Source organism: Typopeltis vanoorti, chromosome 3 (assembly GCF_054136105.1).
Source record: "Typopeltis vanoorti isolate ZY-2024b chromosome 3, IOZ_Tvanoo_1.0, whole genome shotgun sequence".
Taxonomy (NCBI): domain Eukaryota; kingdom Metazoa; phylum Arthropoda; class Arachnida; order Uropygi; family Thelyphonidae; genus Typopeltis; species Typopeltis vanoorti.
This window is the reverse complement of record NC_143551.1, coordinates 61,092,505-61,118,554: the sequence shown is the minus strand read 5'-3', so window position 1 is coordinate 61,118,554 and position 26,050 is coordinate 61,092,505. Positions and strand designations below refer to the sequence as shown.

General features: G+C 35.7%; 1 protein-coding gene across 7 annotated transcripts in view; it reads right to left on the bottom strand.

Moving 5' to 3' along the window:
* LOC150108191 (uncharacterized) overlaps window positions 1–26,050 on the bottom strand; it is a 368,644-nt gene that overhangs the window by 177,775 nt on the left and 164,819 nt on the right. For all 7 annotated transcript variants that reach the window (XM_090390641.1, XM_090390644.1, XM_090390642.1 and 4 more), the window contains exons 9-10: window positions 10,380–10,580; window positions 2,994–3,166 (exon numbers count right to left, since the gene is read on the bottom strand). In XM_090390641.1, coding sequence (XP_090246767.1) covers window positions 2,994–3,166; window positions 10,380–10,580 — 374 coding nt within the window. The remainder of the gene's footprint in view (window positions 1–2,993; window positions 3,167–10,379; window positions 10,581–26,050) is intronic.

Sequence of the window (26,050 nt, the reverse complement as noted above, 5' to 3'; positions counted from 1 at the left end):
TGATCATTCCTCCCCCATTCTGTTTAAGTGACCATACAACCTGAGAATAACTCTACTAACACATTCCTGAATGTTAACAATGGCAACTTCTTTCCTATATCTTCAGTTTTAATGTGATACTGCCATTGATGCCATCTGTTCACTCCACTAATCTTTCTAAAAACTTTCATATCAGAGGTCTCCAGTCTTTGGTCAAGTCTTTTACTTCTAAACAAGCTCTCAGATCCATAAGTTAAAATTGGTATGAACACAGTCTTGTACACAGCTAATTTAGGGTTCTGACTAATTTCTTTTTTATTCCATATAAATTTATTCAGCTGACTTCCTACCATACCAGCTTTATTAATTCTGTTGTCTACTTCCATATTGATTTACCATCTTCATTAAAAATTGTGCCTAAATTGCTGAAATGTTTTACTTGTTCTATAAGTTCACCATTCAAGATGCAGTTAATGTTTTCAAATGTTTCTGCCTATTTCCATTGTCTTTGTCTTTTTATTGCTGATTTTCATACCAAATTTATTACAACAGTTATTCAATTTAGTCAGGGAATCTTGTAGATATGGACTGGATTTATTCAGAAGTATAACATCATCTGCATAAAGTAAAGAGCTAAGATTAACATTATAGATAATGAATAACAGTGGAGATAATGTGCACCCTTGTTGCACACCTGATTTTACCTGAAACCACCTTCCTGTACCTCTTTCAAGTTCTGCTGACTTTAAATAGAGACTATGTATTGCTTGATATAATGTCCCATTTACCCATATAACTGTAGTGTTTTGAAGAACTTTCCTCTTGGCACCTTGTCATATGCCTTTTCCAGATCAACAAAAAATTATTATAGATATTATTTCTGGAAAATTTTCAATGTTACTCCTCTAAATTAACATTAAGTTTTATGGCTATTTTGTTTATTTTTCTTTAGGAGCACCCCTTTTATGATGTCATTGGCTTTTTACTTAATCCGATATTTTAAAGACATAGATACATGAATATAAGGAAGGAATAATTTGGACATACTTTGTAGGGTGTTCTTGGTTGTCTTCTTTTGGAGCAGCTTCAGGCATATAGAGATAAACATTTATATACTACTGATTAATGTATGACAGAAATGAAGTATGACTGAAAGGAATGTGTGTGTGGGGGGGGGGGGGATGGAAATGTGGAGATAGAAAGATGTGGGAAAATTGCAGATAAGACAAAGGTATGTGAATTTAAATCTGAGGTTTCAAGGGAGGGATGTGAATTCTTTGGGAAGAAGGCAAAAGATAGAATATTTTTAGGGGAAAAGAGAAGGATAGAATGTAATGAATGAAGATTAGGGGTAGGAGTAACTGGGTGTGAGCTGTTTTCACTGAGTGTTGTCTTCGGAGCTCGTGCCCCCCCCCGCCCAAATCTTCACTAAAAAATTGAGTAAAAAGCCAGTGACATCATAAAAAGGGTACTCCTAAAGAAAAATAGGCAAAATAGCCATAAAAATTAATATTAAATACAAATCCTTGTCATATTCCCAAGATATCTAAACTATTTGTATTATAGTGAAAATCTGATCCTGACACCTCTATTTGGCTTTAATACGGCTTGTTCTTCACCAACTTCCCTCCCACTATGTTTCTTAACTGTTTCTCGAGTATACTTGCATAAATATTACCAGGAACTGTGATTTTGACTTCTTTGTTTCATCATACATATTATGTTAATTCTTTTGCTAGTTCCATTTCTTTTCCATTGATGCTTCTTAGGTTGATAGTACCAATCTTGAACTTTATTGATATTGAGTTGGGATGTGTTCTAGGATTTGATCTAAAAAACAATCACTCTCAAATTCTTCATTTTCTAGGTAGTAACTCTCTTTTGATCACAGAATTCCTATTTGAGAAACAAAATCGGCACTTAAATGCTTTTATGACATCTTCTCTAGAAGGGAACATCAAAAATTGCACAAAATCAAAAACATAATTGTTATGCAAACAGCTTGCTTACTGTATTTTTGGTCTTCAAGTAAACTTTACCATGAGAGTTAAATATATGCATTTACTTCTAAAGAAACAATGCAGAAAAAACATTCTAAATAAATTCTAAATAATCAAAGAAAAAGTATTACACACAAAAAACAACATACACTGGTGATTAATAATTTCCACAATGAGAAGGAAAAAAATCTAATTTTTTTTTAAAATTAAACTTTTTTAAAGGAAGAAAACTAAATTTTTACATTTAAAAACTTCAAAGAATAGATCTCTGTTTTTAAGAGATGTGTAGACAGCATTAAGTTTTCAGAAAATTATATGTGATAAAAAAAAATTACTTTTATAAAGTAGTAGTGGTTATGAGGTAGTGTGGTGTAAAGTGGAGGTTGACAGGAATACCTGTTTAGTTGGATGTAGCTATAGGCCAGGTGGTGATGATGATGAAATGTATAAACAACTTGGATTAGTGAAGAAAGGAAGGGTGATTATGGCGGTATAGATTGGAATGAAGAGATAGCATTTGGGAATAAGGAAAATGAATTTCTTGAGTTCTTGAGGGACAACTATCTCAGGCAGCATGTAAAGCAGGGCATGAGGAATGAGAGTTTTAGATCTGATCAGGTTGGTGAGAGTGATCATGAAGTGATCGCCTAGGTTGTGACTAGCCATATGCAGACTTCTGTGAGGAAAGGATATATGTGGAAATACAAGGCTGGTGATTATGACAAGCTTAGAAAACAGCTTGGAGCTATAGCATAGAATGAGGAAATCAGTGGTAAGGAAATAGATGCTGCTTGGGAACTGACAAAGAAATACATATCAATGTGTGAATGTATTCTGAAGGCCAAATAAGGTAGGTGTAAAATGGATGAATGAGGGACTTAAGCATGAAATCTGGAAGAAAGTACTTTGGAGGTCTCTGATGATAATAATAATATAGTTCATAAGAGCCAGTGACCATTTCCTTCATATGTTTTCAAATAAATTTGAAAAATAAACAAAATCAAAAACACTTACCATATATGTGCTAAAGTAGCTTGAGCTAAGCCGGAGTGTAGAAGTGTTTCTCTTATATCCATGCCACTAACATATCCATCACAGTCAGTATCTAATTTATGAAATAGTTGATCATACTTTACTTTATCAGTAGCAGTAACCACCCATGATGTAGCAACTGGTTTATTTGTGATCTAGTATTAGAAACACCAAAGTTAGAGATTTTCAGAAATTTTAGAATTTAAATTTATAATCTGAAATATATCAAGAGATAAAATTGAAAACACAAGGAGTTTTATTCTTAGTTTATCTCTTATTCAAGTGTAAGCAAACATGACTAAGCTACTTGTAGGATAATGACTAGAAACTAATAACTTCATGTTAACTGCCTTAGTATAATTTCTGCATCTTAATTTAATTTATAACCAAGTAAAAGAGATTTCAACAACTAGCTTTGATCCAGAGTATTTGTAATAATAAGTTGACCAACCTTTACACTACTTCTATATGGGAAATATATGCATTACTTGAAACTTGATATCACTTCTGGGTCTGGCTTCCACTGATAGTAGCTTGCTTCCAAGAGAATAGAGAGGTCCTGTGCTGTGGCTGATTTTTTCCTGTCACTGAGCGTAGCCACCACTGAGTTTCCTCTCCTGGAGTGATTCAGGTCAGAAATGATGAGTTTAGTGGTAATCCTTTGGAATCACTTCAATGAGATTTAGAGTAATCTTGTAGACCACTCAGAGTTTTTGGAGAGGTATTCCTGCACTTTAACATACCTCAGATTTTGGCAAGATAAGTACTTCGGTTTTCTTTCCTTTGTTTTTACTTTGATTTTATTTTACTGGTGCTAGTGATGGTTTTGCCAATGCTAGCAGTGACTTTTTTAAAGTAAATATTAAGATTGCTTGGTAGTGCAGTTAATATCTGCATTACAGGATTACTTTTGGTTGTATCACATCCACCATTTAATAGTAGCTCAAATATCACATTTGCTGGTGGTGTTTGAATTGTTTCTATATCATGGGATTATTTAATTTTCATTCTTACAACTGAAAGGTTTTTTTTCTCTTACAATCAAATGCAAAGATTTTAGCCCCCCCCCTCTCACAATGAGATAACGGTACCAATTCCTCCAAGGGTTAAACTATAGGAACTGAAATTTCATTTCAGTTCTATAGTTTAAAATATATAGGTGACTAAGGTTTTAAAAGAGATAGTTAGGGCTAGTAAGATTTATTCTTTCATGCTATATGGCAGAGGGAAATATTTAACTGTAGTTAAATATGTGGAAACAAGATATAAACTATTACAGGGTATTACATTCGAAGGTAGCACAGTTGACTCATCAACTGTGCTGTTGCCATTTTAAATTCAAGTATTTGTTCAAAGATTGTTCTCAAGCACTACTACATTACTATCTTAAACTGTAATGAGTTTCTTCACCTAATATTTGGAAGAGTCATATCCTTATTAGTTGTAAGCAATATTTTTTTTGTTTGTTTTTTATGTTTTGGATCACACCTTACAATTTCCTGTACTGTATCATGCTGGCACATCGCTGTATCTTTTGTTTTTCTACCTGTTGAAATGTCTGATTTAATAGTGTTATTTAACCTCTTGCGTTTATATTTCAGTTTTTATTTTAAAGATCAGTAAAGCAGGTGCCTGATGATAGGAGTAAAGACCCAGAGGAGGACCAAGATCTAGGTAGATTGATGCATTTAAAAATGCCTTAAAACATCAAAATATAGGATCTGACAACACTGAAGTCCTGACAGATCTGGAGGAAAACCGTTGACAAGAAGTTAGTAATAAGTTGGCTCATTGGTGTCGAGGCTAGCTGGTGAACGGACGTGCTACCGGAGAGCTCCTGAGAGATTTGTGTTTTTTGTTGATTTATTGGTGTTTTGAATTCAATTTAATGGACTTAAGTGTGTAATTTTAGTATATTATTGGAGCTTTATTAGCGTGGTTAGTGTACTAAAGTGTTTTATAACATAATCTATGTCGGGAAGTCGCCGCTAGATGGATTCGTAATGTGTAGTGTTCGTGCAAGCTCCAGATAAGATAAGTATCATTTTCAGTTATCGATACAATTACTTAATATTGTGTAGTTTTGTTTTGTTTGCCTTGCGTATTTTAGTGCGTCTAATTTTGGTGTGTTATAACGTATAATTTGACAAAACACGTTGCAAATAAATATGGCACCTGTGCGAAGGAAAATGGCGGCCAGTAATGAAGGTTCGCCATTGTTATCAAAGAACGGTAGCATAAAAGAAATGAGTCAATGTACTAGCTGTAAAATGTACACTTTGCGGAGTGCGGTCGGAGTGTGGTTAGATGATAATAAAGGATTGAATGTGTGTAGAAAATGTAGGGAGAATGAGGAATTGAAGTGTATTTCGGATCGTGAGTGTGATATTTTTGTCAACCTTCAGAATGAAGGAAATAGGGATATGACAAGAAACGGCAAGGTTGTACATGAAAATTGTGAGAGTGTGAATGTAGAAAGTGTGAATGATAGTATAAATGGTTTCTCAGAGAACAAAAAAGATGAGATAGATGCATTGAGTGTGATCGCGTTGTTGAATAGTGCGATAGAAAGAGCAAAACAGCAGTTAGAGTGCATGAACAAAAGTAGACTGAATGAACCAACCAATAATAAAAGGTATGACAGGAAAAATAGACGTATGAATGTGAACATGAACAAAATGAAGGATAGAGTGCTGTATGGAGACTCGTTAGTACGAGGTGTGTTAGTAGAGGATTTGACAAAATCGTACCAACCTGGTGCGACCATAAAGGACGTAACTGCGTCTATTAGAGAGCAAAAGGAAAGGGTGAAAGAAATGATTGTTGTGGCAGGTACGAATGATTTGAAAGGAGATAAAATGGAAATGATAGAAGACCTGAATGAACTGTTTGAGGTAGCAAAAGAAAAGAGTGAGAGAGTTAGAATGATTAGTCTTTTGCCACGGTATGACAGTGAAATGTTTAAAAGGAGGGCTATAATTGCAAATGACTTTATGTGTGGGTTATGTATGACGAGTGGTGTGGAATTTGTGGATGTGTGGAGTGAGTTTGATGGGCGAAAGGATCTATATAAGATGGATGGCTTGCATTTGAATGGTTACGGTGTAAGAAGACTTGAGAAAGTGTTGCTGAATGTAGTGGATGTGCAAATTCAGGGAAACTAGATTTGTTAGGGGGGGGGGGAGTAGAGATACAGTCCTTATGGAAGCAGTTGAATGTAAGAATGAATATAATATGCCAGAGCAAATAAGGACAACAAATCTGAGTGGGATAGTTAATATAAGGCATCAAGGTAGGGTTGGGGCTAATGGGGGTCTTAAATTCATGTACACTAATACTAGGAGTATTAGGAACAAGAAGGAAGAGTTTTTGGCCATGGTTGGCACTTCCAGACCACAGGTTATAGGTATTAGTGAAACATGGCTGACTGTAGATGATATAACTAGTGGGATTGAATGTGATGGGTATAGTGTGTTCAGGAATGACAGAGAGAATAAAATGGGGGGAGAAGTATTTTGATGATAGCTGATGAGCTCCAGCCAAGGAGAATAGAAGTTGAATTGCAAGATAGAGAAAAGAGCACATTTGAGGCCATTTGGTGTGAGATTGTGGCTAGCAGAACTAAATATACAATTGGGTGCTGCTATAGACCAGGTGATGGAAAAGATGGTGGTGACAGTATGCACAAGCAAATAGAAGAAATGGGTGGAAGGAGGGTGATTATTATGGGAGATTTCAACTATGGTCGCATTGATTGGAGTGAGGAGAGGACACACGGGAGGAAGAAACTGGATTTTATGCGGTTATTAAGGGATAACTATCTGCAACAGCATGTAATGGAAAATACTAGGGGTCAGAGAGTGCTTGACCTAGTAATTACATCTGAGGATTTGGCTGTAACAAATATGACCACATTGCCACCAATCGGTGAGAGTGATCATAGGGTCTTAACTTGGGAGGTGGCTAAAGGTGTAGAATTTTCAATTAAGACAGGGTACATGTGGAATTATCGGGCTGGAAAGTATGACAAGCTTAGGAGTTTGATTGGTTCAGTGCCATGGCATGTACAACTGCAAGGATTAGAAGTTGATAGTGCATGGGAGGTAGTTAAGAAGTGCTTGCATGAAGCAATGGCTGACTGTATACCTAGAGTCCGAATAATAAATCAGGTAGGGGTTAAATGGATGAATAACACAATTAAGCTTGAGTTGCAAAAAAAGAAACAACTATGGAGGGAATTTAAGGAGAAGGGTGACCGGCAGGCACATGAATGGTATAAAGCGCAGGCCAGAAGGGTGACGAGTGTGGTAAGAAAAGCAAAAAAGGATTACGAAAGAACATTGGCCATGCAGGCTAAAGAGAATCCTAAACAGTTTTTTAGATATGTAGCAAGTAAAAGGAAAAATGTACATGGCAGATTGATTTTAAAGAATGCCGATGGTAGGGAGGTAACTGAATCAGTTGAGATAGTTGAGTTACTGAGTGAGCACTTTGCAAAAGTATATCATCCAGGTGGTGACATTGCAGAAACGAATAAACCAGTAGATTATACGGGAATTGTGGTTAATGAAGTGGAGGTGAGTAGTCTATTGCATAACCTCAATGTCAATACATCTGTGGGATTAGATGGTATACCAGCTCGTGTTGTACGAGAAGCAGCTAATGAATTGTCAGTACCCTTGACCATTTTGTTTAATTTGAGTCTCGGGTCTGGGTTAGTCCCGAGCGGGTGGAAAGAGGGGAAAATAGTTCCACTGCATAAAGGTGGTTTCAAGACTGCTGTTGTAAATTACCGACCGATTAGCATATCAGGAATCATTGTCAAGGTCTTAGAGAAATTAGTCAAGAAAAGAATACAGGATTGGATAGATGAAAATGGGATATTGTATGGGGGACAACATGGTTTTGTGAAGGGTAGATCATGCCTCAGTAACTTGCTCACGTTTTATAACACAGTGACGGCTGAACTGGATAGGGGTAATGGGTTTACAGTGATACTACTGGACCTTGCCAAGGCCTTTGATAGGATACCACATGGAACCCTAATCAGTAAACTGGAGCAGATGGATATAGATATAGGGTTGGTGAGATGGATAAGAGGGTGGTTGAAGGAGAGATATCAAAGAGTGGTTTATTCAGGAGTGGAGTCTAAAAGACGTCTTGTGACTAGTGGAGTGCCACAGGGCTCTGTTCTTGGACCACCACTTTTCAATTTGTTCATCAATGATATTGGAAAGGATCTGAGAGGAAGTGTTCACTTGTTTGCTGATGATGCAAAGTTGGGTAGAGCAATTGTGAGTGCACAAGATGTCAAAATTTTACAGGATGATTTGGATAGTTTGGAGGACTGGGCTAGGAAAAATGGATGTCAATTTAATGTGGCAAAGTGTAAGGTTATGCACTTTGGGGTGAAAAGAATAGCAGCAGTATATTGCATTGGTGGAATCATACTCCAGGAGATTGATGAGGCCAGGGATTTGGGAGTGTTGGTGGATAGGGAGTTGAAGTTTAGGGGGCACATTGCAAAAGTAACTAAAACAGCTCACCAAATCACTTGGCTTCTGAAAAATACTTTAACATGCAGAGACGAACAAGTTGTTGTTCCTCTGTATCGAGCCTTGATAAGACCCCATCTGGACTTCTGTGCCCAGCTATGGGCACCAGGGTTTCTTCGTGATGGGGAGGAAGTGGAGAGGGTCCAGAGACGAGTGACCAAGATGATAGCAGGTCTGTGGAATGAACCTTATGAGAATAAGTTGAAGATTTGTGGGTTGCAGAAATTGGACGATAGGCGAAGGAGGGGTGATATGATTGAGACATTCAAATTACTGAAGGGTTTTTATAAGATCCATCCAGAAGATATTTTTGAAAATATGACTGGTGGTGGGAGGACTAGGGGCCATGCATGGAAGCTGGGCAAGAGCGTGGTTGACAAGGGTGTTAGAGCTAGGTTCTTTACTTGGAGAGTGGTAAATGAGTGGAATAAGCTTCCAGAGTCTGTTGTGGGTGCTATGACCATGAATGAGTTCAAGGCAAGGTATGATAGATACTGTGTGAATGTTGAATAGTTGTTCTTGACATGATGTTAGGGCCTTCCTCGATGAGTCTGTCGACTCCTTGGAGTTTCCCGGAACAATAATAATAATAATGCAGAGTTTTCACATAGTACTATCATCATAATATCCTGTACACTCCTTGAGGATACAGGTTGTTTTTCTAAGAGCACTGCCTATTAAAGAAAAGTAAAATATTGATTAATCATTAAACAAAATTATTAACCATAGAAAAAAAAAATGACCTTCAGAAACAAGAAGTCATGTACACAGAGAGTGACAGTGCCCTTCACAGTGATCTGTGATTGCTGTTGATGGGAGGATAGGGTATGCACCAAAGCTTATGTAGGATGACATCAATCCAATTGCATATCAGAAATCTGATGGTGATGATTCTATCATTTCCTCTCCTCTGCCTATTGTTCAAGATAATAATAATAATAGTTATAAACTTTAAATAATAATTGCAAACTATATTAATTATCAAAGCACTTTAGAGAAACATTCTCAGCAAAAACAGAGAATAAAAATGACCTTCAGAAATAAGGAGTCACACACATGGAGAGTGATAGTGTCCTTCACAGTGATCTGCAATTACTGCTGATAGGAGGATAGGGTGATGCACCAAAGCTTGCATAGAATGACATTATCAGTTCTATTGCAGTTATCTACATTTCATAGAACATTAAGCACTTCAAGAACACTCTCCCTAATTTAAATGGAGATTTGTGCTTGGCTTTTTTCCAACTGATGAAATGGTCTTCATCCAAACTAGTCCACCTTTTGGATGCTTACAAAGAATGTATATATTTTTTAAACCAATGCCAGTCCCTGGTCAGTTGTCCTATCTGTCCAAAATACTGGGTCTCACAATAATGGGAGAAATAGCACACTGTAAATAATCAATTTAGTTAGAAAATTATTTTTTATTCCAGTTTCATGTAGTTTTTGTTTCAGAAACTTTGACATGAATCAATGCAACAGTTGCAAAAATTTGAACACGTAAATAAAGCATGAACATCTGTAAATAAAGAGTGAATATCTGTAAATAAATGAAATCAAATAAACATAAACAAGAGAATAACTAGAATCTCCCAAACACACACCCTTCTCCATCCCTGAATAAAAATGCTGCATATTAGAGATACTTTAATTCATACTGTACAATATACATACATACATACATATATATATATATATATATGTGTGTGTGTGTGGGTGGGTGGGTGTGGGTGTGCACGCACACACACATTATTATAAATTACTTATATCATTATGCATTGTTTATTACTGATGCTATCTAAGCAGAACTCACACTATTTCCATCTACTAATGGTGTACTTGACCTTCTAGGTTGGGGTGTAATTGTGCCATCAACTCCTGGAGGTAAAAGATCAGGCAAAACCTGAATAGCACCTGCTAGAGATTTCTTTCTCTTTGTTGAGGGGCATAATTCAGGAGGCAGACTATTTGGCAGAGGAACATTTTCTAAGACTTTGTAAATTAAGTGCATTGCCTATTAAAGAAAAGTATTGATTAACCATTAATTATTATAACAATTTTTACCAAGTAAGGATAAACAGATTATATAAAAGTGTTCATTACTACATACAGAATTATATTTGAAAAAGATATTCCTTCAGGACATCACATTATCTACATCTGAGACCCAATTTCTTAACTTCATCAGAAAAAGGACCTAATTATTATTATATATATATATATATTTTTTCCCATCCATCAAAGATGGAATTTGATATCTTTACCTGAAATCAATCAGAAATTATTAGTCAAACTAGTAAACTAGTCAGCCACACTAACATAATTACGGAGCACTGATACAAGTCTATATAAATTACCTATGCTAACTCTAACTAGAAGCAAAACACTGTTATAGTGAACTCACAGTTAGAAATAGCTGAAAAATCCCATAGCATTCACTTCAGAAAAACCTCTTGCCATAACACCCTATTTCTTCGGTGGTCTGTACAGGTTCACTATGGTAAGAGTAGATGCATACTAAAAGTAACTATCAAGATCTACTACATCATAAAATTCTTTCTGAGGGATTTATTATATTAGCATCAAGAGGGATTTGTTGATTTCTTAGTGTAGAGTGTCCAACTTGCTCTAGGACCTGAAAACTTGATCTGGCCGATTACAATTTCAATTTGATATGACAACATAAGAAATCAGTCTGTATCAAGGAAATCAATTTGAAAACATCTACGTCAAATTATCAAGAGAATGCAGACATGCACACATTGAAACATCAATAATCATGAATTGTGTATAACTGTTCAATGCTGTTTGTCACTCATATTACAATTCTAATTTCTATCACAAATGGATGAACAACTGCTCTCATAAGAAAGTGAACAAATTTAAACTAGGGGGAAAAAAAAAAGATATCAAACAATCATCTTCTTTGTTTACTCTTATCTCTGGAACCTTAGCCAAAAACTAAACATTCTGATGATGATTATTTTTATTTCTTGCAATAAGTTTTGACAGCTATTCATTATGACAACAAATAATATTTCCTAATTAAATGAAGAATAAGTTACTGTCTCCTCCCGTGTGATTGTATTGTCATTTTTAAGAAAGCTCTCTTTTCCTCTCTGTCCAAATTTTAGATGTGGATTACTCTGTTATCCTTTTCATTTGAAATCTGGCTGACATGACCAAAAAAGGGGCTAAACATAAATGTTCTAGAGGATACACTTTTTTCTTTTTTTTTTTAACAGAATAACACAGAAAAGTAGAATGTGTTAAACATCTATTTAAAAACTGTGCAAAAAGTGTCAACTTATATAAAATGGTAAACACTACTTTGCATATGTAAAATATTGGAGTCCTTACTAATAACAGAGTAATTTGGAGGAAAATTGTTAACAGGAAGCTAATAATAATGTAAACCATAATCTTGTAATTCTATCATAGTAACCTGTAAATCCTTGATAATACTTAGCAGGAATTTGATGATTATGTTGAAATTTAGATTATCTCCCCCATCCTCACCATAATGATGCTATTCATAAGAAGTTGTAAGCCAATCATACATAAGTACTATGGGAAAGCTAAAGGGTTAGATAATGTGGAAACTCTGAACTAGAGACCAAATGATTCCCTGCCCCCATCTCCCTTACTAAACTTCCTTCTGTTTTGCTGATTTATGGTTACAATTTGTAAGAGAAATGAGGTTGTTTGGGCTTTCAATTCAGTTAACCTGAACAGAAATATGGCTTTATCTTATAGGTGTTTCAAAAGAGTGTATACAACTTTGCAGGAGAAAAGAGAATAACTCAGAAGACATACAAAAGCTGAGTGAGTATCATAATGTAGTAAAACACAGAGAATAAATCAGAAGACACACAAAAACTGAGTGAGTGTCATAATATGGTGAAACACATCAATTTTTGGTCACAAAAACTTGATTACCAAATGACAACACTAGATGGTGTGATATGTCACACCGTTTGAAAATGGCAAACTCGAATCGGCATATTAACTTCTTGTGAACTCTAACCAGTTTTTCTTCTGCCTATTGTGCCTCCCAGTGATCCACGATTGCTTCAACAAAAAGTCACCATCACTGATGCCAGCCAGCTCCATAGCTTCATCACATTGACAGTGCACAACTTAAATGAAGCCAAAAACAAAATATACAATGCCATTATCCTCAACAAAACCAATGACACACTGAAGGAAGACAACACCAAACTAATGGAAACATCCATTTTGATTGCAGAAAAATCACCAGATGCCACCTCTTTGGAACTACTACAGCAAAGGAAAAAAAGTAATGTGTGACAATGGCATCAAAACTAATAGTGACAGTGAAGAACCTCAAAGTCAGTTTTCCCCCATACAAGCCAGACCTAACTTTACCTTTAGCCAGCATGCACAAGGACAATTACTTCTCCAAAAAACATAGGAAAAACAACAAAGCAGCGACGGTACATTCTAGTAGATGGGCTTATATGTTGGTTACTCATAACTATTACTTTTTCAGGAAATAACATATACTAAAATATTAACTATCGTAACTTTAATTAATACTTTCCTACATTTTAGCAACATTATATTGCCATTCATCAGGGATCACAAAAACAATGATATGTGCATGCAGGCACTAACACTGGGAAAATGAGGCTGAAGAAAGGCAATCAAAGTCAAGCTTAGATTGAGTGGTCTTGGGTTGCTGGGCTGAAGATTTGAGGATGAGTGCTTCCTAAATTCCGGGCAGTCTCATGCACCCAAATGTGTTGAGGTTTGAAGTTTTTCAGGGCTGAGGCAGATTCAAGGAATAACCTCTCATATTTGTATTTGCTGCAGTGTAATAGAGTGGCCTTCTTCCAGCATATCCTGCAGTGAGTGTCCAAAGCATTAAACCTTAAACCAAAACAAAGCATAAAAGCCTTAAACTCTGCCCCACATAAACCCACTGTCTGGCTACACTATGCTATGCAAATGATGTGTTCTCCATTTGACCACATAACCTGGATATGCTCCACATTTTCTTAACACATCTAAACAATCAACATTCCAGGATCCAGTATACCTTAGAAAAGGAAAGCAACAACAGTCTCTCATTATTACACCCTCTCATTACATGGATCAATGGCATTCTCCATTTACAGAAAACCCACACATACAGGTAGATACATTCACGAGCAGCTACATCATCACCCCCCCTTCCCAACAATATGGGATTATAAAATCCCTATATAACAGGGCACAGGTGTCACATGCTCTACACAAACACTACAGTGGTGTTCTTGACTACTGTAGAAGAACTTTCCAATTCTTCACAGAAATCAATGGTTTCCACATAGGAATGAGACTACCAATATCAATCCTCTTCGATTCTCTACACATAGTTTGGTGAAATATGGGTCAGGAACAGCCTTCATTAAATTTTTTGGTCAACTGCTGCACACAGGAAGTTCTGTTTGTCCATACAAGCCTTTTCAGATGATGCTGATCTTGTTCCTAACAGACTGTCTTAGGACCACAGTTATGTCTCTTAGATAAAGCTATGTGGGTTATTGTCCACATAGGTTACTGATTAAACACCCAGGATATTACACCTTTTGAGAAATCAGTAAGCTCTGCTGTTTTCGAAATCATGGCTCCAGCCAGACAGGCATCCACAATAAGCCCATTATCAAACTCTGGAAGATTCTTTGTTTTTCCCATTGTGATCAATACTACTGACAATTACTGACCAACAGCATTCTCAAATAGTTGCCTAGAAAACATGGTGATGCACTTGACCAAGTATTGTATAAAAAATATGTACAAGCAAAGCAAATTTAAGTTAAATCTGCTTATCTACATTCATACTTCAAGGGAAATAAAACTTGTAAGATATATTAGGAGTGAGGTACAAGACAAAAGTTTTTGAAGCTCAGCTTTAAGTCAAATCCTGCATCTGTAAATTAAAATATATTTTAAAGATTGTTTCACATAATACTAGTTTAGTATTATTGCTAATTTCTTGCTTATTTCATATAAATTTACTTAACTGGCTCTCAATTAGGAGAATCCACTCTGGCAGTGCATTCTCCTAATTGAGAATGCACTGCCAGAGTGGATAGTGAGTGCTCCAACACTGAATGGGTTGAAGGCAAGGTATGATAGTTATTGTGGTCTGTGAGTGTTTCACCTCCAACGATGAGTCTTTGGATTCCACGGAGGCTTAGAAGTAATACTAATGCTAAATTGAGCCTAAAAAGATTGAAATAGTTTACTTGTTTTACAGGTTGGCAATTGAGCATGCAATTTGACGACTTCAATGTTCTGTCTATTTTCATAGTTTCTGACTTTGGTATTTTCATACCAAATTTGTTACAGAAGTTATTCTTTTTTTTAATGTTGAGCCCCATACACAAGAGGTTTGTTAATCAACCTACAGTATTTAGTACAGTGTATGGGTAGAGGGATGGGAAAGTAGAAACTTGTTTACATTTGATTTAAAAGCCTGTATATTGATATGCAGAAGGAAGAGGATTGGTGAGAGAACAGAACTTTGTGGAACCCCAGCATTAGTTGAACAGTGAGAGGATAAGGAACCATCACATGGAGTTTAGTTAAACAGTTCTGAAGACTTACTAGATGCAAGAAATGAGTTGAATGGTCCAATTTTGATATGCTTTAATAATATGTTTTATAGTATTTTACAACTGATTTTTTGAGATACTACAATATTATGTGGTGCTGTAAAATGGTGAAAAATGCATAACAATATGGCAGCAACAAAACATAATGATAACAGGACTAGTGAAGTGTAGAACAAGATTGGTTTAGGAGGCTTACCCCTTCTGAAAGAAACATGATATGGAAGATGAATAACTTCCAAAATTGCAAGATTAAAACAAATTATTACACAGATGAAGTGGGAATTTACAAAAAAGTCAAAAGGCAATTAAAGGAACTGTAGGAAGGAAGATGAGCAATATGGGTTTGGATTATAAAATATTAGAGTGGATAAGAGGATGGCTGACTGACAGATATCAAAAAGTGGTTTATGGAGGATGTGAGTCTGCAAGATTTAAGGTAACCAGTGGTGTACCACAAGGATCAGCGCTTGGTCCACTGTTATTCAATCTGTACATTAATGATATTTGGGAAGGATCTGACAAACGACATACAGCTATTTGCTGATGATGCAAAGATAGGTAGGGTAATCAGGAATACTGCTGATATGCAGTACTTGCAGAATGATTTGAATAGGTTGGAATTGTGGGCATGGGCAAATGGATGTCAGTTCAATGTCAGTAAATGTAAAGTCATTCACTTTGGAGTGAATTAGATATCCAATGTTGTATGGGTAAAAGTGAAATCTCATAAGAATGAAACTAAATTTATTGAGCTGTTGCAAAACAAATTTCTCATGCAGCATGTAACAGAAGGAACTTGAGGCAGTCAATGAATTAAAGATGCCAAGAAATTATATTCTTGGTTTAATCCTTTATCCAAGTGTAAGCAAATAAAGTTTGCAAGTAAACAAAAAGAATATATTGCCAGCCTGGTTGGCCAAGTCATTAGTGTATCTGCTCTCCTGTCAAAAGGCTGCAGGTTTGAATCCTGCCATGGGTATGGATGTTTGTGATTGTCTGTGAAAAATACTAGTGGTGGTGGTGGGTGGTAGACGGCATTCGTGTAGATGATGATAGTTGCGGTTTGTTGTAGAGTAGGTGCCCTCCCTCGATGAGTTTTGGACCCCTTGGAGATGTCACGTAATAATAATAATATAGAAATATTGATGAAATCCAATTGTTGCATGCCCGATTCTTTTCTTGAACAGACTTTATGGAGTTAAGACTTTACGGACTTAATAGTTTATGGAGAACCAAAACATATGTTTATTTAAAACATTCATGTCTTACACATAATATATATATATATATATATATATATTAAGTATTTTACCTTGGGTATTATACCCAAGGTAAAATACTTTCTACATTTATATCTCCTCCAGAGATTTTTATTTAATAAGGTTAAAACACCTTATGGCAACTTGTTCTGGTAAAATACTTATAAGCTCTGTATTACTAAATCTTGGTATTTCTAGCCTAGCTCCCACTGATGAGATTGGTGGGATGAGATTGGCCACTACCCAGACCGAAACCGGTCTGGGTAGTGGCCCCTTGCCTTTAATATAAAACATCATGCATCCCCTTCTTGGAGATGTGTTTTGGCATTAAGGGTAAATATTAAGATTAGTGATCAGAGCTTATGCCACCTTTACCACGAGTTGCCTTGGTCTTGCACTACCTGTAGGATCAGCTAGACTTGCATCACTTGCAGGCGCAAACTTGACTTATTTGTCTGTTTGCTTACTTGGGAAATGGAGTAAAACCAGGTTTAAAATTGCTTGGTATTTTTAATATATATATATATATATATATACACACACACACACACAGTGGTATCTCGCTAATCCGAATCTCTTTAGTCCAAACCCTCCAGTAATCCAAACTGTGGTTTGAAAGAAAAAAAAGTTTTATTTATTACGTATCATTTTGTGTACTATTATTTTTATTTAATAATTATTATTTTAACTATTATTATTTATTTTATTATTATTACAATACAGTATAACTACGGTGATACACAAAAAGTGGAAATTCAAAACGTGCATAATTTGGTTAAAAATATAAATCCAGATGTTGAAATTTCACAAACAGATGCTATGGAATGGATTACAGGTAGAACTGAAAGTGAATTCGAAATCAAATCGGATACTGAAATTATAAAAATAACGCTACAGAATGAATTAGAAGATGATGATGACGATAAAGAACTTGAAGAAAAATAGTAAAACGTGAAGAGGCAGTTGACAGTTTTAATATGTGTATGAATGGGCTAAGCAGAATGATATGTCATTCCACAAAATGCAGCTCCGAGAAGAAGCATTGGGAAAAAGTTTAGCTTCCAAGAAGCAAAAGAAAATCGGTGCCTTTTTTGCAAAGAAATAAAAAACTTCTTCTGTGTGTTATTTGTGAAACTTTTTTTGTGTTGTGCACAAAAAAGTGATATTTTTTATGCAAATTAAGTTATGTAGTGAACGATGCAATTTTATTAAATCAGAATCCTCAACAATACAGGTACATACAAACTAAATTTTTTACTAAAATAAACTTGTGTACTATATTATTTTTTTAAGTTTTACATTACAGTGCAGTAGCTTTTTTCTATCAGTTACTTCATTTATTTACAGAATTAAATTGACATGTCATTTTAATCTGATTATTTTTGTCTTAAACACTATTTATTGTTGTCTCTTGGGGTTAAAATTCTCTAATCTGAACGAGCACGGTTTTTATTAGTTTGGATTAGCAAGATACCACTGTATATAGAATTTTATTCAAAAACTCCAGCATATTTCATCCAATGTTATGTGGATATCATCAGGGAGACAGACTGGTAACTACATTCAAAACATGTTAATTAATTTTAACAGTATGGATGAGAATACAGACTGATTAGAAAATAACTATTTACTAACTTACTGCTGATATTTAGCTGGTATTCTACCCAGCATTTTCAGAGCACAAAAACAGTTTGTCACAGCACACGAGTCAACAACAATCCGGTATTACAATGGGATTAGTTTGAACAATTGTAAGGTACAACAAAAGATAAAGTCCTAATTAGGGGCATCTATATTTGTTGAGGTTTGGAGTATGTTTCAAGGTTTCTGTTGATTCTAGAAACAATCTCTCTGACTTATAAAAAAGCTTTTATGCAGCACTTTTGGGGGTGTTTAAGGGTCAAAGCTGTATAACCAAGAGGAGACTTCCACATAGCCTTTAAAGGAATGCAGAGAACCAAACAGGACTTCTGACCCAATGTCAAATCCTCACCTTCTCGTGGTACACCCTGTTAGGTATCTACCTGGATACTGAACGAACGAGAATGGGCTGGAAATTTGGGATTTAGCCGATCAAATTGTATTCTTATTGGCTTAAACCACAACATTAAATAATGGTACAACATGACAGAATTTCATGCTGGCTGGAGCATCGCCCGGATAAACAAGGCCCCCGTTGTTTTGGCCAGGGAACCAGAGCAAACGAAAAGTCAGCTACTGGAACAAACCCTAAAACACACCTCAACTCAACATCACCAGAGTTCAAGATTGGTACTATCAACATATGAAGCCTGAATGGCAAAGAAATGGAGCTAGCTGAGGAATTGGATAAGTACTAGATAGATATAATAGGAGTGACTGAAACAAAAAAGGTAAAAACTGGTGAGATCTGTCTGAGCAATAAATACAAAATGTTATATTCAGGCAATAACGATCAAGGAAAAGAAGGGGTAGCCATAGTATTCAACACTAAATACGAGGCTAATCATCTGGAATGGCAGTCAGTCTCAAGTATGATGTGGGCAAATATCAGAATGGGGAACTGGACAATGAGACTTATTTGTGCCTATGGTCCCACAGAAGGTTCTTCTATTATGGTAGAAGTGGAGGAATTTTTTGAGGCTTTCGAGAAAGCAACAGACACAATGAAAAAGGAAAAGTTGGTCCTTGTTGGGGATTTAAATAGCAGAGTAGGAAAGGATTGTCAGACACAAAAATATTGTTGGAAAATTTGGAGAAAAGAGCAAAGCTAATAATAATGGCAAATACTAGTTCGATTTCTGCTCAGGACATGGATTGGTTATTACTAACAGCATGTTCAAACATAAAAATGTGCACAAATTCACATAGAGAGAAGATGCAAGGAATAAAAAAAGTCTCATTGACTATGTTATTGTAGATAGTCATGTTTTCTCACTGGTGCAGGACACTAGAGTGTACAGAGGAATTTAAATTGGACGTAATCACCATTTAGTCTTGAGCAGGATAAAATTGAATGTCGTATTGAAAAGAAAAACGTGTAAGAAAGTTTTAAAGCGAATAAAAGATGAGCAGCTCTCAGATGTGAACTGCAGACTAAAATACATGAACATTATTGAAGAAAAATGAAAGAGTTCAAGAAATGAACCAAACTTTGGAGATTCAGTGGCAAGCCCTGAAGAAAACATTGATTCATTCAGACAGAGAGGCATGTGGAGAGGTTGCCTGCAAAGATAGAAAAATTAGAACTCGATGGTGGACACAGGAAGTTAAACAGGCAGTGAAGGAAAAGAAGAAAGCACATCAAAAGTTACTGGCAAGTAAGTCAGCTTGTGCTCTTAGAGAATACAGAGACAAATGTAAGAAAGTTAAATACTGTGTAAAATTAGCTAAACAAAACTCATGGGAAGACTTTGGTAAGAACATAGAAAATAAATATCAAGAAAGTGGCAAGATATTCTAGGGGTTGTTGAAGAAGCTCAGAAATGGAAGAAAGAGTGCTGTAAAAGGAATTAGAGATGATAGAGGTGATATGAAAACTGGAGAAAAAGATATCCTTAAAGTATATAGTAATTACTTTGAAAAATTGCTAAATGAAACTAGTAGTGATCACAGCACAGTGATAAAAAACGCTGACCAGGCATGAAATCAGAAATACATATCCATACTTGAAGTAGAAAAGGCCATCAAAAGTCTGAAATGTGGAAAGGCAGCAGGAGTAGATGATATTTGACCAGAAATGCTCAAGTATGGAGGTAAAAAAGTTGTACAGTGGCTGCACTGCACAGTTCAGAGGACCTGGACAGAGGGACGAATTCCAGATAATTGGAGTAGAGCTCTCATAGCATCCATATATAAAAAGGGAATTAAAACTGAATGTGAGAATTACAGAGACATTTCATTACTGAGTATTCCTGGTAAGATATATGCAAGTATACTTGAGAACTGGTTGAGAAGAATTGTGGAAGAGAAGTGGTGAAGAACAAGCTGGATTCAGGCCAAATAGAGCCTGTCAGGATCAGATTTTTACTTTATGACAAACTGTTGAGAAATCATGGGAATATAACAAAGATCTGTATTTAAGTTTTGTAGATCTGGAAAAAGCATATGATAAGGCACCAAGAGAGAGAGAGAGGGGCTACTCAAAACGCTAGAGTTGTATGGTGTCAATGGGGCATTATATCAAGCAATACTTAGTCTTTATTTGAGTTGTAAGTCACCAGTTAGAATTGAAAGAAGTACAGGAAGATGGTTTCATGTTAAATCTGGTGTCAGACAAGGATGTACATTATCCTCTCTGTTATTCATTATCTATATGATCACATTATGAAGGAAAGTGGTATTAAATCTGATATCAAAATTGGAGATGTTAATGTCAGCTCTTTGCTTTATGCTGACGATGTTATACTTCTAAATAAATGTGCAAGATTTCCTGACTAAATTTAATAACTGTTATAACAGATGTGGTATGAAGGTCAGCAATAACAAGACAAAGACAATGAAAATAGGCAGAAGCATTGAAAATATCAACTGTATTGTGAATGGAGAACCTACAGAACAAGTAAAACATTTCAGCTACTTAGGCATGATTTTTAGTAATGGTAAATAAAATATGGAAATAGACAACATCAACAAAGTTGGTATGGTAGGAAGTCAACTGAATAAATTTATATGGAATAAGAGAGAAATTAGTCAAAAAGCCAAATTAGCTGGATACAAGATAGTGTTCAAACCAGTTTTAACTTATGGATCTGAGAGCTGGGTTAGAAGTAAAACACTTGAACGGAGAGTAGAGACCGCAGATATAAGAGCCCTGAGAAAGATTAAGGGCATGAACAGATGGCATCAATGGCAATATCATATTAAAAACTAGTATATTAGGAAAGAACTTGACATTGTTAGTATCCAGGAATGTGTTAACAGAGCTATTCTCAGGTGGTATGGTCACGAATGGGAAAGAAAAGATTAGCAAAACAAATGTTCTCTGACAGGTTGGCAGGAAAAAGACCCAGAGCAAGACTAAGATATAGGTGGATTGATACGGTAAAAAGTGCCTTAGAAGACAGAAATATAAGATCTGACAACTTTGGAGCCTTGACAGGTAATAGATCGATTTGGAGGAAAATTGTAGATAGGAAGTTAGTAACGATGTAAATTTTTTCATGTAGTACTATCATATCTTGTACTCCCCTTGAGGGTAAATGTCAATAATTTGATGATGATGCAGCACTTTTGTTTTTTTCCAATTGATCCTGTGTGCAGGGATATCTAAAGCATGGTCTGCTAGACCTGACTTGCCATAGCAATAGTGCCAGATGTATTTTTTATGTTCACTGAAGCAGATGTCCACAGTTCTTCCTGTTGTCCATAGTAAGCTCGATCACATGAATATGGCACTGTAAAAACTCAATGTAACTTAAAAATACCAAAGCGCTTTACATTGATTTTTTTTTTTTTTTTTTTTTTTTTTTTTTTTTTTTTTTTTTTTTACAGAGGTCAAGTCCCATGAGAATATTGAAAAAATAACCTCCTTGTTTGTCTCTGCATATTTTGTGCTAGATATTATTGTAAATAACCCTTTAGAAATTAACTGTATATACTCCTTTAACAAGAATATTTTAGAGTGTTAAAAACAAAGGCAATGTTTTGCTGCTGGAACGCTGTGTAATAGCTCTCTATGATGGCATAAGAAAGGTTGTTTACCACTTTTGTGTATGAGAAAGTGCTTACAAGCTCTACGCATAAATTCCTCCAAAGTCAGTGCCTGAGAGACCAGAAAGGTTCAAACAACTTTCTGCTGGCCGGCAACTTATGATTAAAAGAGTGTACGAAAGAGAACAAAGAGTGGGTTGAACTTAAAATAAGACAAAATGTCATGCCGAATTCTTCGGGGTTTACTACTCTTAGTGCAAGGACCCGAGATCGCAAAATAAAAGGGGACTGAGCCGAGCATAAGGGGCTTCCAGTAGTCAGCAGAGTCATCAGAAGTTGGAACCAGAGAGGAGGCAAACTGCAGACCATAAGCGGAGTCCGAATCAGAGCAGTGGCAGCAGAGAAAAGAGGTGAGGCAAGACCCCAGTTACTAAAGAGCAGAGCTGAGATCCAGGTGCCGAGAGAGCAAAAGGCAAAGCACTGTTACCAAAGAGAGCCAGATCAGTCATTGGTGGTCAGCCGTTACAGTCATCGGTGATTAGTAGCAGAAGTTTCCAAAGTAAGGATCCAGAGGAGAATTTGCCCATATGCTGAAACCTCTTGTATATGTGCTATTCGAGTACCGCAGATTGCAGTCCAAAAGCCCACTAATATCCCAAAGTGATACTGCTGTAGCAAGATACTCCTGAAGGAAGCCTAAAACTCGAGATGAAAGAAAAGCGACAAAGACTTTAGTAAAAGACTCTTGACTGAATGTATGATATAGAGCCTCTAAGTTACTTCCCTTTGTATATTTTCTCTTATAATCTGGGAGATATGTTGTATATATGGACTGTTAAGAATTAATTTAATAGTAATAAGAAGTGTCCATAGGAGAGTCAATTGGCATGTTAGAAAGTGATATCTAATTTGTAAAAATAACCTCTTTGCAAGTAAACTAGAAGTTTAATAAGTTGAATTTGTAAGCAGAGAGTAAATAAGTTTTAGAGTTAAAGAGATTATTTAGTGTTGAAGTGAAATGGTTCTAATTTTATGCTAAAGATTTTATAGATGGGTAGAGAAAGCAATCTCCCTGTCGTTTGATTCATGTATATTTCATATTAATGTAAATAAATGTGTTTTAATTATTTTTAAAAGAGTGCTGCCTGATCCTTTATTTTATAACGGCACTGTTCCTAAATAAATCGGACTTGCAAGCGGGAAACAACTAAGGCATTAAAAGCGCAGTTTTATTACTTAAGAACCATGACTTTTTATGTAAACCTTGTTGAAGGAAGTTACGCTAGTAAGAGAGAGCGATATCTATCGGAAGTTTTATCGAGTCTTATGCCGAAATTTGATATATTGATGGCGCAGTCTGACAAATAAATTTTTCAGTGTTCATAGGCATACAACTAATAAATAAGGAAGGGGGATAAACATAATACGCAGTAGAGTAAGTGAGAAAGGTCACGAGAGGAAAAGCACACACACAGCTAATTAGTAATAGTAGAATAAAGATAGTAATATAAAAGAATAGAGATATAAGAGAATAAAGATATTACAACACAAGTATAGGAAAACAACAACAATTTATTACAAAGACTCCTGGATGTGATAAAGGAGAGATTCTGTCCTTTGGTGAACGGATGAGAGTTGCCAATTTCACATAAGGTTTAAATATGGTGCATAGTTGATGTTTATTAAGCACTCTAGATATTTTTCAGATGTGCCTTTAATGTTTATATATTTTCCCAAGGGAAAATATAAAACATATAAATGCTTCTTCTAAATGCTTATATTTTTCAGTACAAGGCAGGAAGGGAGAGAACAAGGGGTCACCAGTGGAAGTTGTGAAAAAAACCTAGTCCTAACACCCTTGCTAACCTTGCGGTTAGCAAGGGTGACTAGGTTTTTTTTTGCTTGGAGGATGATGACTGTGGAACAGGTGCTAGTGGTAGTTGTGGGTGTTTCATCAGTGAATGAGTTTAAGGAAAAGTACAATAGCGTGAATGACAGCTAGTGTGAATAAATGGATCTCCTGCAATGAGTCTTCTGGTTCTATGGAGATACCTACATAATAATATTCGTCATTATGCTGATCATTCTTCTTCTTTGTGCTTTGTATTGCTGGTAGTCTAGATCACTTTTTCCTTGTACTTTCCACAAGTTTTTTTTTTTGCATCTACAACTTTAAAAAAAAAATGAAAAAAGATGCAATATATATATATATATATATATATTGTGGAAAGTACAAGGAAAAAGGTGATCTAGACCCACCAACAATACAAAGCATAAACAAGAAGTTTATTATGATTATGAAGAAAGAAAGACTGTAATTATCTGGTTCAGATTTATGAAACGTGTAAGGATGTCAGCATAAGTAAAGAATTAGATAAGAATAGAGATCTGCAAGTTGTTCAACTGGGGCATGTAGACTACAGAAGTGAGAATACAAAAAAAAAAGCATTTTTGAATAACAAGAATGGAGGAGATGTGCAGCTAATGATATCTGATGTTTTGAGTCCAGTTACGGTAGAAAGCTATGATTATAATACTAGTACATATTTTCCATGTGGTAGTGAGTTTGAAGCCATCTTGTTTGAATAAAATCTCAAAAAGATCAAATACATAGTGGAGTGTTGTTACAGACTTAGTTGGTGTGAAACGAAGTCATCATGGATGAATAATTATCAGAACATTGATTGGGTAACAGTGAAATCTAATGAGAAGAATGAAGCTAAATTTTTTCAGATGTTGTATGATAACTTCCTCAAGCAGCATATGGTGAAAAAAACTCAAGGTCAAAGTGTGTTAAGATCACATTACAGTGAAAGAGGGAGTTTTCTTTAAACATGCGACTGTTCTGCTTCCAGCTGGTGACAGTGATCGTGATGTACTGACTTGGGACATGGCTAAGTTTATGTATGTTCAATTCAGAAAAGGTGAACCGTAAAGCAAGAAATTGTAATTAACTGAGGAGTATGCTAGTGCCTGTAACATGGTATCATTTGTTACATGGAAAGGATATCAGCAATATAGCATTTAAAAAAATACTCAAATGGTGCATTACTGGAATGTGTCCCTGAAGTTTGAAGAATAAACATGGGAACGAAATGGAGGTGCAATCTTGTTAAAGAGATTCTTATAAAAAAGATGATGTGGAAAGAATACAATGTGCATAAAGATGATTTCAGTTTCAAAAATTATAAGGAGCAGGACAGAAGAGTTATATCTATTGTAAGGAAAGCTAAGTCTGAGTATGAAAAGAAACTCTGCAAGCTAAAAACAATCCCCAAAAATTCTATCTTGCTGAGAATGAAAGAATAACTTCTGAATATATGAGGGACATCCAGAAAGTAAGTTCCTTTTTTAAACATTTTCAGTGCAGCGCTGCCATCACAATGGTGCACATGCATGCCGAGTTTGTTATTCGTTAGCAAGGCAGTGGTGCCATTTTCAGACATTCATGTGGTGTGTACACTTCTCAGTGTGTGTTTATAATGTCTAATAAAATAGAATCTCCTGTGGCAAGTGAAATTAGGTCAGTTATCCGTTTCTTGAATGCAAGGAACATTAAAGCAGCTGAAATTCATCAGCAAATTATTGAGGTTTATGGAGAGCACGCAATGAGTGTTTCAATGATATGAAGATGGGTAAGACTTCACATTCGGTTGGGAACAATTCCATCAACCCCCATAAAGTACTGACCTTGTGCCAAGCGACTTTCACCTGTTCAAACATCTGAAATCTTTCCTTGGTGGCCGGCGGTTTCAAGATAACAATGAGGTCAAAAAAAAAAAGCAGTCAATACGTAGTTTGCGTCACAGGTGGCAATCTTCTACAGCAAATGTATACAACTCTTGGTGCCCCGTTATGATAAGTGCCTGAACAATGATGGAAATTATGTAGAAAAGTAGTGAAAGATGTCTACTTTAATTTCCAATAAAGTTTTTTTTGTAAGTATATTTTTGTTTCTCTGACAGTCCATT